This window comes from Trematomus bernacchii, unplaced genomic scaffold, assembly GCF_902827165.1.
Source record: "Trematomus bernacchii unplaced genomic scaffold, fTreBer1.1, whole genome shotgun sequence".
Taxonomy (NCBI): domain Eukaryota; kingdom Metazoa; phylum Chordata; class Actinopteri; order Perciformes; family Nototheniidae; genus Trematomus; species Trematomus bernacchii.
The window spans coordinates 2,539,745-2,553,456 of NW_022987564.1; the positions used below are offsets into that span (position 1 = coordinate 2,539,745).

At 41.4% G+C, this 13,712-nt stretch overlaps 1 protein-coding gene across 3 annotated transcripts in view; it reads left to right on the forward strand.

The window, feature by feature from the left end:
* The window catches only part of col16a1 (collagen, type XVI, alpha 1), a 63,029-nt gene that overhangs the window by 36,114 nt on the left and 13,203 nt on the right, over window positions 1-13,712 (forward strand). For 2 of the 3 annotated variants that reach the window (XM_034124812.1, XM_034124813.1), the window contains exons 18-42: window positions 306-350; window positions 448-483; window positions 572-694; window positions 1,317-1,352; window positions 2,206-2,241; window positions 2,485-2,613; window positions 2,854-2,898; window positions 3,255-3,290; window positions 3,380-3,433; window positions 3,744-3,794; window positions 3,879-4,022; window positions 4,988-5,023; window positions 6,078-6,185; window positions 7,242-7,364; window positions 7,481-7,534; window positions 7,645-7,686; window positions 8,060-8,095; window positions 8,179-8,232; window positions 8,347-8,415; window positions 8,503-8,547; window positions 8,934-8,960; window positions 9,807-9,863; window positions 10,211-10,255; window positions 10,405-10,476; window positions 11,168-11,212. In XM_034124812.1, coding sequence (XP_033980703.1) covers window positions 306-350; window positions 448-483; window positions 572-694; window positions 1,317-1,352; window positions 2,206-2,241; window positions 2,485-2,613; window positions 2,854-2,898; window positions 3,255-3,290; window positions 3,380-3,433; window positions 3,744-3,794; window positions 3,879-4,022; window positions 4,988-5,023; window positions 6,078-6,185; window positions 7,242-7,364; window positions 7,481-7,534; window positions 7,645-7,686; window positions 8,060-8,095; window positions 8,179-8,232; window positions 8,347-8,415; window positions 8,503-8,547; window positions 8,934-8,960; window positions 9,807-9,863; window positions 10,211-10,255; window positions 10,405-10,476; window positions 11,168-11,212 — 1,548 coding nt within the window. The remainder of the gene's footprint in view (window positions 1-305; window positions 351-447; window positions 484-571; window positions 695-1,316; window positions 1,353-2,205; window positions 2,242-2,484; window positions 2,614-2,853; window positions 2,899-3,254; window positions 3,291-3,379; window positions 3,434-3,743; window positions 3,795-3,878; window positions 4,023-4,987; window positions 5,024-6,077; window positions 6,186-7,241; window positions 7,365-7,480; window positions 7,535-7,644; window positions 7,687-8,059; window positions 8,096-8,178; window positions 8,233-8,346; window positions 8,416-8,502; window positions 8,548-8,933; window positions 8,961-9,806; window positions 9,864-10,210; window positions 10,256-10,404; window positions 10,477-11,167; window positions 11,213-13,712) is intronic. The other variant, XM_034124814.1, reaches the window with a different exon arrangement.

Consider the following 13,712-nt stretch of genomic DNA (forward strand, 5'->3'; position numbering starts at 1 on the left):
GACATAAGATATAGATGATGCTTATCTCATCCATTCGTAACACAATACTTAGAACATTACTGAAAAGCTGGATCAGCTCATCCAATAGGCATGTTGTGAAACCACCGATCCAGACATGCATATTAACAACATCACTCCATTTTATGTTTGGACTGTAATTAAAGGTTTTATTGAGCTTCTGTGGATTCAAAACATCTTGTCATCAGGCTAGCAAAACCCATATTTACATACTAGGTTCAAAACGGATGTTTTTTTAAGATAACTGACAATACTCTTCAGATAAATGCAGTGATTTGTGTTCACAGGGAATGGAAGGCCTCCCGGGAAAAGATGGATTTACAGGAGATCCAGTAAGAGACTTTCAAACACTGATTCATATTCAGCTTTCAATATACATTAACTGAACTGCTTAATCAGTGTTTGACTTGGATTCTGATGTTTTCATAGGGACCAAGAGGACCAGGGGGGTCTAAAGGAGACAAGGTACCCGCAAACTCTGTCCTGTAATCTCTAAATCTGCATGCGTGTGTGCTATCTCATCCTCATTTTGTGTGTTTGGCTCAATCTTCAGGGTGACCCATGCGAAGTGTGCCCCGTGCTGCCTTCAGACCTGGATAACACAGTGGCAGTGCCAGGGAAACCGGGCCCAAAGGGAGAGCCTGGAGTGACAGGGATAGGAGAGAGTGGACTGAATGTAAGCACACCGGTTTCAACGCAATGCCAAGCTGTAATGTATTCTGAACCAACCCCGAGTGATTCTGTCGAACACTTTTACGATCTTGCCACATGTTTTATGAGCGAGTCGTCGCTGTAGCTGACGATTGAACCTTGAGCACTTGTTTGATAGTGTGTATATATATTATTTTTCTTATCGTTCTGACGGAAGGTATAGGGTTTATTTCCACCTTCAGGCGGTTGTATTTGCGCTTGTGATTCTCACTGCAGCTCAAGGAGAAAAAGCGTGATATGCTGTCAAAAGTGTATTCTCCGAGGCAGAGGTCATTTTGGTAATGTAATCTTAACGCATCTTTCTCTGTGGACTGTGCATCGTGTGTCTCTTCCTGTTCTCTCTGCATCCTCCCACTTACTGCAGCAGGTGGAATGGAGAATGATTTGTAAGAGAATATAAATCTAGAGCCTTATGAGATTCTCTGTGCAACGATTTCCAATGATGCCAGCATCCATCGGTCATACCTGGTTAGGGCAGAGGGAGAAGTAGGTAGAGCAACACAGAGAGAGAGAGAGAGAGTGAGCTATAGTATTACCTCTCTCTATCAAAGTGTAACTAACAATACTTTTTTTTTCATATTTACCAGGGTCAAACGGGGGCAGGTGGAAAGGCAGGACAGAAGGTATGGAGTCTTTCTTTCACAGCTCATGGTTCATTCATATTCTGTGGAAGCGTGACCTATACCCACTCATCTGCATCTCTACACATTCAGATATGCCTACATCAGCAGTGCAGAATGCTCTTTTAAAGCACATGCAAGCAAACTAGCTGAACTAAAACTCCAAAAAAGAACATTCAGTACTCCTACAAATGTAGTATGTCTATACCCATATGCACATGTATGCGTTTAAAATATAAAAAAAATATGTAACTTGCACTTCTATTTGTTATACTTGTCAACTATCCATCTATATTCTACCGCTTATCTTAGTCAGGTCGCGGAGGTAGAAGTTCCAGTGGCACTTGTCAACTAGTTTGAAAAAAAAAAATGTGTCTGCTGTCTTACTCGTCATTTATGTAACATCTGCTTTGTCCAATCATAACAGTTAAAGGTAACCTGTTATGATCAACCTCCACTTTTTGAACAGTGTGAACACTAAATACTGGGCCTATCTTGCAGATCAAAGATGTTCAGAGATGCAATGGTCAACAAATCACATTCAAAACCACTCCTTTCCTTTCAGATCTCAAAATAGTTTTTTTTCATTAGTTACTACATACAGTACTGGCAAAAAAGTCACATAACTCCTTGAATCACTATGCAAATATGTATGTAGTTGACCTTCCAGCTAACAAGTGCAATTGTAGTCAAGCTACTAGCTTTCAAGACAATGACGTTCACTTCTCCCCACACTGATGTACCACAGTAAGCTTCCAATGTCTAGACACGACATATCAAAGAAAAACATGTTCACCGGAGTGAGCTGGGACTAATTTGCCTTCTTGGATGTCTTTGTGTCTGTATGTCTTGGCAGGGGGAACAAGGATCAGGTGGCATCAAAGGAGAAAAGGTCAGTTTTGATTAGGCTTGAGATTAAACAATCTATCATTAGACTGCTTTATCCAGCTGTCACTTACTGGAGAGTACCCTAATTAGTGAGCTTCACTTTGTAAGTCTCCATTACCTGTATGTATGTGTATTGTAGTACTGTAGTAGTTGCATGTTAGTTTTTTCTTCATTTTCATGATTCTTAAATGTGGATATTGTTTGAAGACGTTCTCTTACCCCCTTTTAATCTGACTACATGCTTTAGGGGGAGCAGTGTGCTGTGTGCCCCACTCTCGGAGGGTTACCCGCTAACCTCCCCCCCAATGTCGGGCAACAATTCCTAACGCAGAAGGGAGAGAAGGGAGAGCCTGGGATCGGAGAGCAAGGAGAGCAAGTGAGTCTGTTCCTAATGCGATCCTAGGGCTGATGGGGTGAAACAATAAGAAACAGTTTCATCTTGTCATTGTTTAAGGACTACTGTTTTACTGAAAGAAAGCAATAACATGGTAGGAGAAAACGGATTGGGTAATTGTTTTTATGATTTTGTTAACGTCGGTGTGTTTGCTTGCATGTGTTAGCAGCGATAAGCACCTTCATTAAAATGATGTATCGTTTAATTTCTCCCGCTCCACAGGGAGAGCCAGGAAAAGCAGGATCACCTGGACTTGGAGGAGAGAATGTAAGTAATGTGACACACAAAAAAAGACCGCTCTGAGAGTCGGTGACCTCAATTGCAGACTAGGCTTACATAAGGGGAACTCGCTCAATAGGCTGCACAGTGAGACTCGTAATAGACTTCATGAAGAAGATAATCACAGCAGTGCGCTAATTTTAGGGCCCAAAACTGTCCGCCATAGGGACTTTACTCTGCAGGGAACTTATTAGTGAAAAGCTTAGGTTTTGAAATCCAAAATCATCTGACATGGCTGCCTGTAGGGTGCACCTTAACTATGAAATGTGAATTACCAATTTAAAATACCCATCCATTTTATCAATTCAAATGCTATAGTGATTTTTTTTTTTACTTGACTGCAGGGTAGCGCAGGCAGCAGAGGAGCTGCTGGCAAGCCGGTAAGTTCAGATTCAGTTCTTTGAAAGCGAATATTTCGAGGTACACCTGCTGATTCAGCGTTGTTAAATGAAATGTGTCCATGTGACAGGGGAAGCAGGGACCAAAGGGACCCGGTGGCAAGGCTGGACAGAAAGGCCCTAAGGTAAGAGAGCAGAGGCAGGAGGAACATTGATCAACATCATATAGGAAAGCACCGTTTTTCAGCTTCTTCAAGAACTTTTTCAGTACTTCCTCAAATGAAGTGCTAGATTACTAGACAGTTTATTGCTAATTAGCAAGTTTCATTTCAAGGATATTGAACATTTTCCGCATGTTACTTTTACAGATGAATTCCCAAGTATCTCACAATTATGTTCAGAAACTAATCTGTATGCGCATATTTTACGATACAATAATTAAATACTTCTCTCTCATTTGATTCCTTTTTTTTTATGACATTAATCTGGTGACAGGGAGAGCAAGGACCGCCTGGTGTTAGTCAAGCTGGGCCCAAGGGCGAAAAGGTAACGGACAAATAATTGGTTTTTGCTTCATTTAGCTTGTCATGTCATGCAAACTAACCTTCCTGACTCCTGACCCCTCCCCAGGGCGAGTGTGGTCTCTGCCAGCCGGCCGAGGTTGGTAGCGGACCCGCCGGCTACAAAATGCCTGACGGAGTTCGAGGCAACCCAGGCGCACAGGGCCAGCAAGGTCCAGCTGGACCTCCAGGTCAGGGAGCCGAGGGCAGACAGGTACCAGTGCTCTTTAAAAAATAAAAGTATGGCTAGCAAAAGCGTATCTAAAAGCAAAATCTAAGAAATTCCTACAAACAAAGAAGCTGCCTTTCTTTTGTAGTTTGTGGTTTATCTTAGTTCCGAGTGTTTGCATTGTGGCATTGCTCAAAATGGAAGCAATATTGATCAATGGGGCTATAAAATGGAGTGATGGTATCTATTCACGCACAACACCGCAAACACAGAGAAACACACATATGAATTGTCAGATCAGAAAATTGTCTCGGCCTCAAAACTTTGTTGGTCCTTCCTTTAGAGGGCAGTATGACGCTCAAGAGCAAACAGAACAGGTACTCTTTCATTCCTGCTGCTCGCCTTGTCTTCAAGTTTTTATTATATTGTAAACATTGCTTGAGTTTGTTTCATTGTGCTTTATTATAACAAACTATGTTATATGCTTTTATTGCATTTTTATTAGTTATTATACTCATGACACATGAACATGGAACAGAACTGCAGTTCACAATCAAGCTCCTATAGAACCAAAATCATTATTTTATGACAACAGAAATGTATTCTGCTCATGACACCTCTATCTGAATGATCTGACTTTATTTATGAAATTTAAAAAAAGCAAAGGCATTTTGTTGCCATAATAAAACCGATTTAAGCAGCATCTGGATGAGCGAAACATTTTTAAATGCTGAATGATTTCACCCTGAGGCAGAATCAACCATAATGCTTTTTGTACAAATAGGATATGCAGGAAGTCTCCTCCTACAGCAAGAATTGTTACTAAGTGTAATAAATCTCTGTTGGCTTCTGTCACCCCTCCCAATTACATGCCGTGTGCCTCTGCGGTTATCTTTATGTCAGTTATTTTTACCTGAACGGATAGAGGCGTGCATGATGATCGCAGACATGGGGTTTGTGTTTATTGCATTTGTATTCATTTGTACATCACTTTCTATTTGCCTTCACAGGGCCCACCAGGACTTGCTGGTGCAATAGGAGAAAAGGTAACTTTGCTGTCACATCTAATTATAGATCTTGTCTGTAGAAAGCCGTTCTGTACTGTATTTGTATTTTCACACTCTGTGGATTCCATCAATGACCCAGCGACAAATTCACACCAGCCTTCACTTCAGCTGAGAAATTGAAACCAACTAATCAATGTCTCTTGGGCATTTTGTATGGTTTATAAATAACTCATGTCCACACACACAAAACCTTAAATAAGAAACTGCATAACCTGGAGGAGTTACACTTCTCAGAGTCACTGCTTGCCTTTAGAAACAGACAGACTAGATCATTTGACCTCTGCTGTAGGAGATCTGCGGGAAAACAACCACACATGGTATGGAAAAGTATTTCAAAGGAGTCCAGGCACCCTGCCTTTTTTCAGCTTACCAACTTTTTTGGGAACATTCACGTTGCTTGAGCCCCAGAAAAACTGGGAAATAAATCTGCCATCAACAGAGCCCGTCTACTTTAAATTACCTTGAAGCTCTCCTACAATCCTTTTGCTTCGACTTCAAAGCAGAATGAGAGGATTTCTAAGGCTGATACCACTCACATCGCTATTCACCAGTAAAAGTAATCTCATAATCGAATTCAGAAATTCAAACCAGCCAATTATAAAAAGGAAAGTAATGCTTTTCTTTCAGCAGCTCGTCTACAGAACAGATTGCAGAGGAAAATTGATCGTACCCTGTGGAGTTTTCTTATAAACAAACTTATGAACAAATAGTTTTTGTTTACATTCAATGTTATTCACCGTAACACAGGAGTGCTTTCCTTCCTCATGAAACTCTTGCAAAACTTATATTTTTAATATTATTATTCCTGAATAGTTTAAAAGTTGACTTGCTAGCGCTGTGGCAGTGGGTCTGGACATTGTAATGAGCAGTTACCTCAGTATGAGGGCAATGCAGCGCAGCGGCCATTAGACAGCAGGAGTGTTTAGGACCCAATTACTCCAAGCGCCAATATAGAAGCTTCATATATAGAGGAATCATGAAAGCTACAAGACATTGAGCAGAATGTTAAGTCATTATATTTCAATGTTTCCAGGGTGAAGAAGGTGGACGAGGAGACAACGGACTGGACGGATCTGCCGGATCCCCAGGACTGCCTGGAGAGGCTGGTCGGGACGGACTGAGTGGCTTGAAGGGAGAAAAGGTATGGAGTTCCCGAACCGTTTACTTAGGTCAACTTTGCATCTTTTTTGTATCTGCAAATGGATTTTATAAATAATATTTATTGCTTCAATTCTAAAGGGGGTACAGTTTTAATAGCCATTTTTTGTTTCCACAATATATGATGAAGCTCTACAGGTGGTTGGGTCTGTTTAGAGTTTTAACTTTCGGCCCTCTATCCATTGAGACCTTAAATAACAGATTCAAGATTCAAGGCTTTTATTGTCATTTGTACATAGCTACAGTGTAGGGATGGGAACGATTAATCGAATATTTGAAATTATTCAGGTATTCGAATATGAGAATATGAGTTATGAATATTTTTATTGTAATTTTAATTTTAATTTTCTTTTTGGATGGGGTGCCTAAGTGGATTACATATTATCAAATGGAATAATTCAATGTATACGACAGTGCCATAGCTAAATGTGTTAGGTCTAAAGGTGTGTTTTGCTCCGCTCACCGGTCCCTCACAGCGGGCAGAGCTCCAGGTGCTGATCTCTCTCTCTCTCGTCCGGTTATACTTCACTCGTGTTTATGTTCAAATCCATCAGAAAACCAAGTTATCAACTGTTCAAACTGTGATCACCAGTTCAATACATTTGACAAATTCGACTTGGTTTCTATACTTATTTGAACATGTATTTATTTATTTTTCAAAATTAAATATTTTTTTTTGTTTTTTTGTAAAAATGTTTCCCACATTTCTTTTTTGTTTATATAGGATATGTACATTTTGGTTAATCGGTTAACCGTTTTTTTGGGGGTCGAATATTCTAATATACATTTGCTTTCAAATTCCCATCCCTACTACAGTGTAGTTATGACAATGAAAATCTTAGGTCACAGGCTCCTCCAACAGTGCAACACAAGATGATATCCTATACATCCCTGGTCCCACTTCTAGACCTATGATGGTGTCCAGTAGTTTAACATTGCAACTGTATGGCAAAATGGGGGCTCTAGCATTTTTAAATATAAGATTGTTTTCTTCAAGAAGGTCCCTGGATCATGGTTTGGATTTGTTCTGTTTCCCCAGGGTGAAGCTTGTACCAGCTGTCCTTCTTCAGGCCCTGCAGTGGGTGGGGGTGTAGCCGTGCAAGGTCCCAAAGGAGAGAGAGGAGATTCAGGTCCTGCTGGGGAAGGCAAGCCTGGCAAAAATGTGAGGAAATTCTCTATTTATTTATCTATAATGTACATATTATGTATTTAATTTATGTATGTACTTCAGGCTCTAGGAAAATTGCTGATGATCATCTCAAATGTTTTTCTATTCAGGGAAAACCAGGCTTACCCGGTGTTCAGGGGCCCGCTGGTCCCAAAGGAAGCAAGGTGTGAATGTCCATTTATTCGAATAACTTGTTGATAAATACATTTGGAGGATTGTGCCTGATCATGAATCACTGACAGACTCTTATCTGTGTTGTTTGTGCCCCCTGTAGGGAGGTAATGGAGCTGCAGGAGTCGGCCTTCAGGGACCACAAGTAAGACTGATGCTGATGCAGCTCTGTCACTCACTCACACACACACACACACACACACACACACACTCTCACTCTCTCTCTCTCTCTCTCTCTCTCTCTCTCTCTCTCTCTCTCTCACACCTTTTGTAATCATTCATCATCATCCATTAGGGTTACAAATAGCCATTTAAAAAAACAATCATGGGTGTATCCCTCTTAAATCCATTGGGTCATTGTGGAATCCTACTTGCTTTATTGTTATTTTGATGTTGGTCTTTACTTACATCTCATCTGTCAGAGTCTGGCCACCTCACCAAAATATACACATCTTTGCATCCTCCGAGAACAACCTTAACATCTTAACCCCCTGCCTGTCTTTCTGTTTGTGTCGTAGGGTGAAGAGGGGCCAAGAGGGCTTCCAGGACTTGTAGTAAGTGAAACTATATTTTTTTAAAGTCATATTTTTCTACTCTGTATCTTCAGGCCGTGGTCTCATCTGTTTGTTTTGTACAGGGACATGCTGGAGCCGGAGGATTGACTGGACCTGTTGGTCCTGATGGAGAAAAGGTAGCATAAAATAGAGAGCTGGAGGCCACATGGATTGTAGCAATATGCAGTTAAATTACATAATTCAGTTTAAAGCAATGCAACAATGTGACAGTAAGTGTTTCCTTGTCTTAGGGCTCCAGAGGAGAAGTCGGGCTTCAAGGACCACAAGGGCCTCAAGGCGTTGGAGTACCAGGCCCCCCGGTTAGACATAGATGCATAATTTTACATATGAATATATTATGTCATTCTGTTGTATCGTCAAACACTTGTTCCTATTTACTTTTCCAGGGGGGAGATGCATTTCCCGGGCTTCAAGGAGCTGACGGCAAACCTGTGAGTTGTTTTGTTCCTTCATTGCCTAAATTGTTTCATTTGCATGTTGTTTTCTCCACAATTTGAAGAAACATTGAAGAAATTAAAGTAGTAAACTTTCAGTTGTTGCCTCTGTGTTAGCGTCTGTTCCCTGTGTTAATTTTTTTCTGTGAGCTTCTTTGGGAATTGTCCTTGATTTAGGCGTCATTTGTAACCAAGGATGTCTGCCTCGATCCATAACAGAGGCAATGTCTGCTCCCATCTCATCCTCTGTCCCCTGATCTGCGCTCCGCTCACTGCCCCGTGAGCTTTCTTCTGGAACAACAAAGCAAGAGTAACTAAGTGCTTGTGTGTGTGTGCGTGTGTGTGTGTGTGTGTTTGCGTGCGGCTGTCTCCTTCTTTTGCAGGGATATGATGGAGCTAAGGGGGACAAGGTAAGTCTACCGTTTTGTTTGGATGAAGGGATCTGAGGGGGGGTTTGAATATAAGGGGGTGGAACAGATGGTAATCGCAAGAGATGGTTCCCCTCGTCACACACACACACACACACACACACACACACACACACACACACACACACACACACACACACACACACACACACACACACACACACACACACACACACACACACACACACACACACACACACACACACACACACCTGCCCCAGGCCACGGATAGAGTAGCAGAGGAGGTGACAAGTGTACTGTTGCTGGCAGACAAGAGGAGTTTCGGGGCCTTAAGAGAGAAATTGTGTGAGACTATTAATTACCGCATTCATCAGAGCCACCAGTCCAGCCTGTCACTGAGAGGCTGGGAGAGATGAAGGGGCGGTGGAGGCAGGGCTCCAGGGTCGGGAGGGATGGGAGACAGGAGCAAACAGTGAAGGAGGACAAATAAAACTTCTCTCCGAATAACTCAGATAGAATAAGCAAGATAGGGCTTTGGTTCCTTGTATTACAGATTTGAGGTGAATCACACCTTTCTTTGCATCATAGATCTCATTCTACTCTTCACTACATTAGAGTTTCGGGGACTTCATGTAATGCAACACTTCCAGATCACAAAGTATTCGTCCCCTGCAGTTTTGACTGTCTTTTTGATGTGTAGGATTTTCAGATTTTTAACAAAACTGAACCGATAGTCCTTAAAGCTCAAAGAGTTGCGACCCTTCTGAAGTTTTAATGCGGAATGACGACATGCAGCATGTGCAAAACATTTTGCAAAAAGTTTCCTTTTTCCTTTTTAAATGGGTTTTTTCTTGATGTATATTTCAGGGTGAACCTGGAGAGTGCAACTGCATAACGCCTGGGCACTCAGTCGTCGGTGGACCTGTGAGTAGAAATGTGCACACACACACACACACACACACACACACACACACACACACACACACACACACACACACATCTAGACGTACAATTATTTCATGTAGCGAATTGATGCCTTGCAACAGGAGTCTGAATACACATTGATTGTATGATTTCACACACTCACACGGTTAATTACGACTCCACAGGTGACACATTCAGAAAAACCTACGTTCATGCTTGGTTATTTCCCTCCTGCATAATTTTGTTCTTTGACATTTGTCGTGTTATTCCTAACTTCACACTGTGCGCTGTCTGTATGTTTTGCAAGCACCAGTGCTCCTCTGATTCTGACGACTTTTGCCTTCCAGGGAGCTCCAGGAACTGCAATAAACGCATGGCAGGCCGGGCCCCAGGTCTGATCCGTCAGCCAGCTGTCGTGTCTGATAACTCGGGCTTCGATCGCAGGCTTTGTTTCTGTTGTTACCTCGCAAAGATTCTTCACAGAATTCTTAATTTGTGTTGAGCTATATGTCAAATGTGGCTATGTCTTTGTGTGTTGTAGGGCCCAGCTGGACCTCCCGGCCCCCCTGGCCCCCCTGGGCCTGAGGGTGTTCATGGAACAAAAGGAATACAGGTAAGAGAAAGAAGAGCCAGTAGGACGGTGATGGTGTAACCTAAATTCAATTCAGCTGCTCTTTTAGCCTGGATTAAACGACATGCTACTCATGATGTAGGCTTTCAGCTTGGGCAGCTGGTGTCCTTCAGAAGGCAATGCTTTGACATGCTTTGCAACTAAATGGGGAACATAACTTTCATAATGTGCATGTAGGAAATGGAGCAACATCAAATACTGATTGTGTGCAACAGCTTTGTTTAAATAGTCTTAGAAATCAGGATCAAATGACCAGTCAGGTGCTTAAAGCTCTATCTTTTGTGGGAAGCAACTGAGCAAGCTTTGGGAATGTCAAGACATGAAGAGTTATTTGAAGGTCTTAAGTTTAAATGTAAAAAAATAAACCGGTGGTTATTTGAAGTTTGATTAATTTCTAAACTTGAGCAGACCTTCAAATAAGGTATTACTGTGATCTGTGTGAAAGTAAAAGGTGTGCAAAGACATCTAGAGTGGTGATGAAAGAGGTCATGTCTTTGACAAGGGTGCATTTGTAAAAATGGCTGAATGCAAAATACTAAGTTTCATAAGAGCTGGTGGAAGAGGGAGCAGGTGTGATCATTATGACCTTTGACTCTGCCTTGGCTAATGGTGGAGATGGGAGTGGCTAGCTGATGGGCAGCAAACCAGTTCAACCTCAGTTCCTTCCTTTCAGGGTAACCCTGGAAACGACGGGATACAGGGGATACCTGGAATAAGCGTGAGTAAAATTAGGGAGTAAAGGAAGGAGAGGAGGCATGATAAATCATGCAAAAGCACCAAATCAATGCATATGTCAGGAAGGGGTGATTATAAAAAAGAAGGTTGTGGTCCCAAGTTTTTCGAGGTCATAAACTATTAATTGAAGGGATAAAAGCAAGTAACACAGGGTACACATTTAAAAAAAATGGACAAAAAAGTATATGTATAACTTGGTCTCCTGTATATGCCTGTATTTTATTATGGTGACTGGGATTTAGAGCTGTAAAACCCATTATGTATATTCAACCTGTTATGCATCTACGTTCAGACCTGTTCTAATATCTCAGAAGGTCTCATGTGTCCAAAGCTACTTTACCTAAAGTGAAGTGCAAGGACAACATCAAAGTGGAGAAGTGAGGCGTTGGGAAGTCATCTGTGGATTCTGACTGTATACGGTGTCAGTTTTGTTTCTTTCAAGTCTGCTGATGGCTTCATTTCATTAAAGGAACATCGATGCTGATTCCTGGCCAGCACTCAAGGGGAATTTCACCTCCAACAGGAATTCAAGTAGTAGTTTAAAGACGGAAAGGGAGGTGCTGGAAAATCAGTAGAGCACTCTGGAAATGATTTGAGACTGAACTTAAGTAAACTCTGTGCAGAAAGGTGTTGATTGATCACATAGCAACACCTCCACTGGCAACATGACTACAGGCATACAGACGGACATGATCTGTGTATATATAAATGTATCCATGAATCATGGTTAGAAGGAAGAGATACACTGAAAGCTCTTTTACAGAATTGATGAATATTTGTATGCGCTATAAGAAGTGGACAAGTTGAATCCCTCATTTGACCTTAATGTCGGTATATAGACTTACTTATGCCTCTTATTTTCCGTGGTTCTGCAGTTATTATGTCACTCACACTCACAGCAGATCTCTGTGAAACCTCACAAATGTCTTAGTCTTTGAAAAACAAGTTGCACGGAAAAAACACAAGGTTTGCAATTTGCTGATCCCTTTAAGTGTGGCAAAAGTGAACATGCTGAAGTAACAGATTATTGTAGAGAAGCTTCTCTTGGAGATAGTCTGTTAATGCACAAAAGCCTTGTGCCCGTAAAAAAAAAAAGCCAATGGCGCGCAGCATAAAATAGCCTTTCTAGCTAATGGCTCCAGCTTGAACAATGTAAAATGGGTTTGTAATGACTTTGAAACCAGGCCAGGTGCCATTGACAGACTCTCTCAGTGGAAAGGGTCCTACTGCTTTGATAGGGAGCAGACTGCCTTTCACTGTAAATGTGATTGGGCTTGTGGAGTGAGTGGTTTCATTTCAGAATACTGTATTAACAGGCACTAGTGGCATTTGATTGTTTTTTTTTTTCTCTTTTATATGTACTTGCCCATATCAAAAATGTGTGTGTGTGTGTGTGTGTGTGTGTGTGTGTGTGTGTGTGTGTGTGTGTGTGTGTGTGTGTGTGTGTGTGTGTGTGTGTGTGTGTGTGTGTGTGTGTGTGTGTGTGTGTGTGTGTGTGTGTGTGTGTGTGTGTGTGTGTGTGTGTGTGTGTGTGTGTGTGTGGTGTGTGTGTGTGTGTGTGTGTGTGTGTGTGTGTGTGTGTGTGTGTGTGTGTGTGTGTGTGTGTGTGTGTGTGTGTGTGGTGGTGTGTGTGTGTGTGTGTGTGTGTGTGTGGTGTGTGTGTGTGTGTGTGTGTGTGTGTGTGTGTGTGTGTGTGTGTGTGTGTATTATATGCCTTGCATTTAAGGTTTTCTGGAACAGAGTTTAGGTCTCGATAGATTTTAAATTACAGCTTCAAAGCAATTAGTTTAAATTGGCTCTGAGTTTTGTTTTGTTTATATCTGCTTTTATTTTATTACAATGTGCACATGTGTCACTTTATGAGAATCAAGTTGTGGCATATGTTGTAGTAAAAATAGTTGACTCCAGAACTAATAAACCTAGAGTTGTTTCTATACGGTGATGCTGAAATAAGCTTAGGCCACTGTATTTTAATTTGTGAAATACTTTACATTTGTTCAAAAACATTAAAGGGGCCCTCGCATGCTTTTTTTGGTTTTATATTTATATTTACGTTTTTTGTGCATGTAAATGGTCTGCAAAGGCTAAAATGCAGAGGGAGTTTCTCTCCCACCCTGTTACATAGTGATATCACTATGTTACATAGTGATATCACTATGTAACACTTGTGCTTTGTTGGCTAGCGTGCCGACACAATATACATGATAGGCTAAAGGGCGGGACATCTCTAAGCGGTTGACCAATCACAACAGAGCCAGCCAGCTCACCAATCAGAGCAGACTGGGCTCTGGTTTGAGACAGAGGGTGAAAAGAGGTGCTGCAGCACAGGCAGTATGAGAAAAATAAAGAGCTTTTTGAACATTAAAGCATTGAGACATGTCACAATTATGAAACCAGAAAATTAGTATAGTAGGGTCCCTTTTAAAATGTGATTTTCAGGTTATCATGAAAAATAAAGACCAGGATTTATACAATTTAAAGGT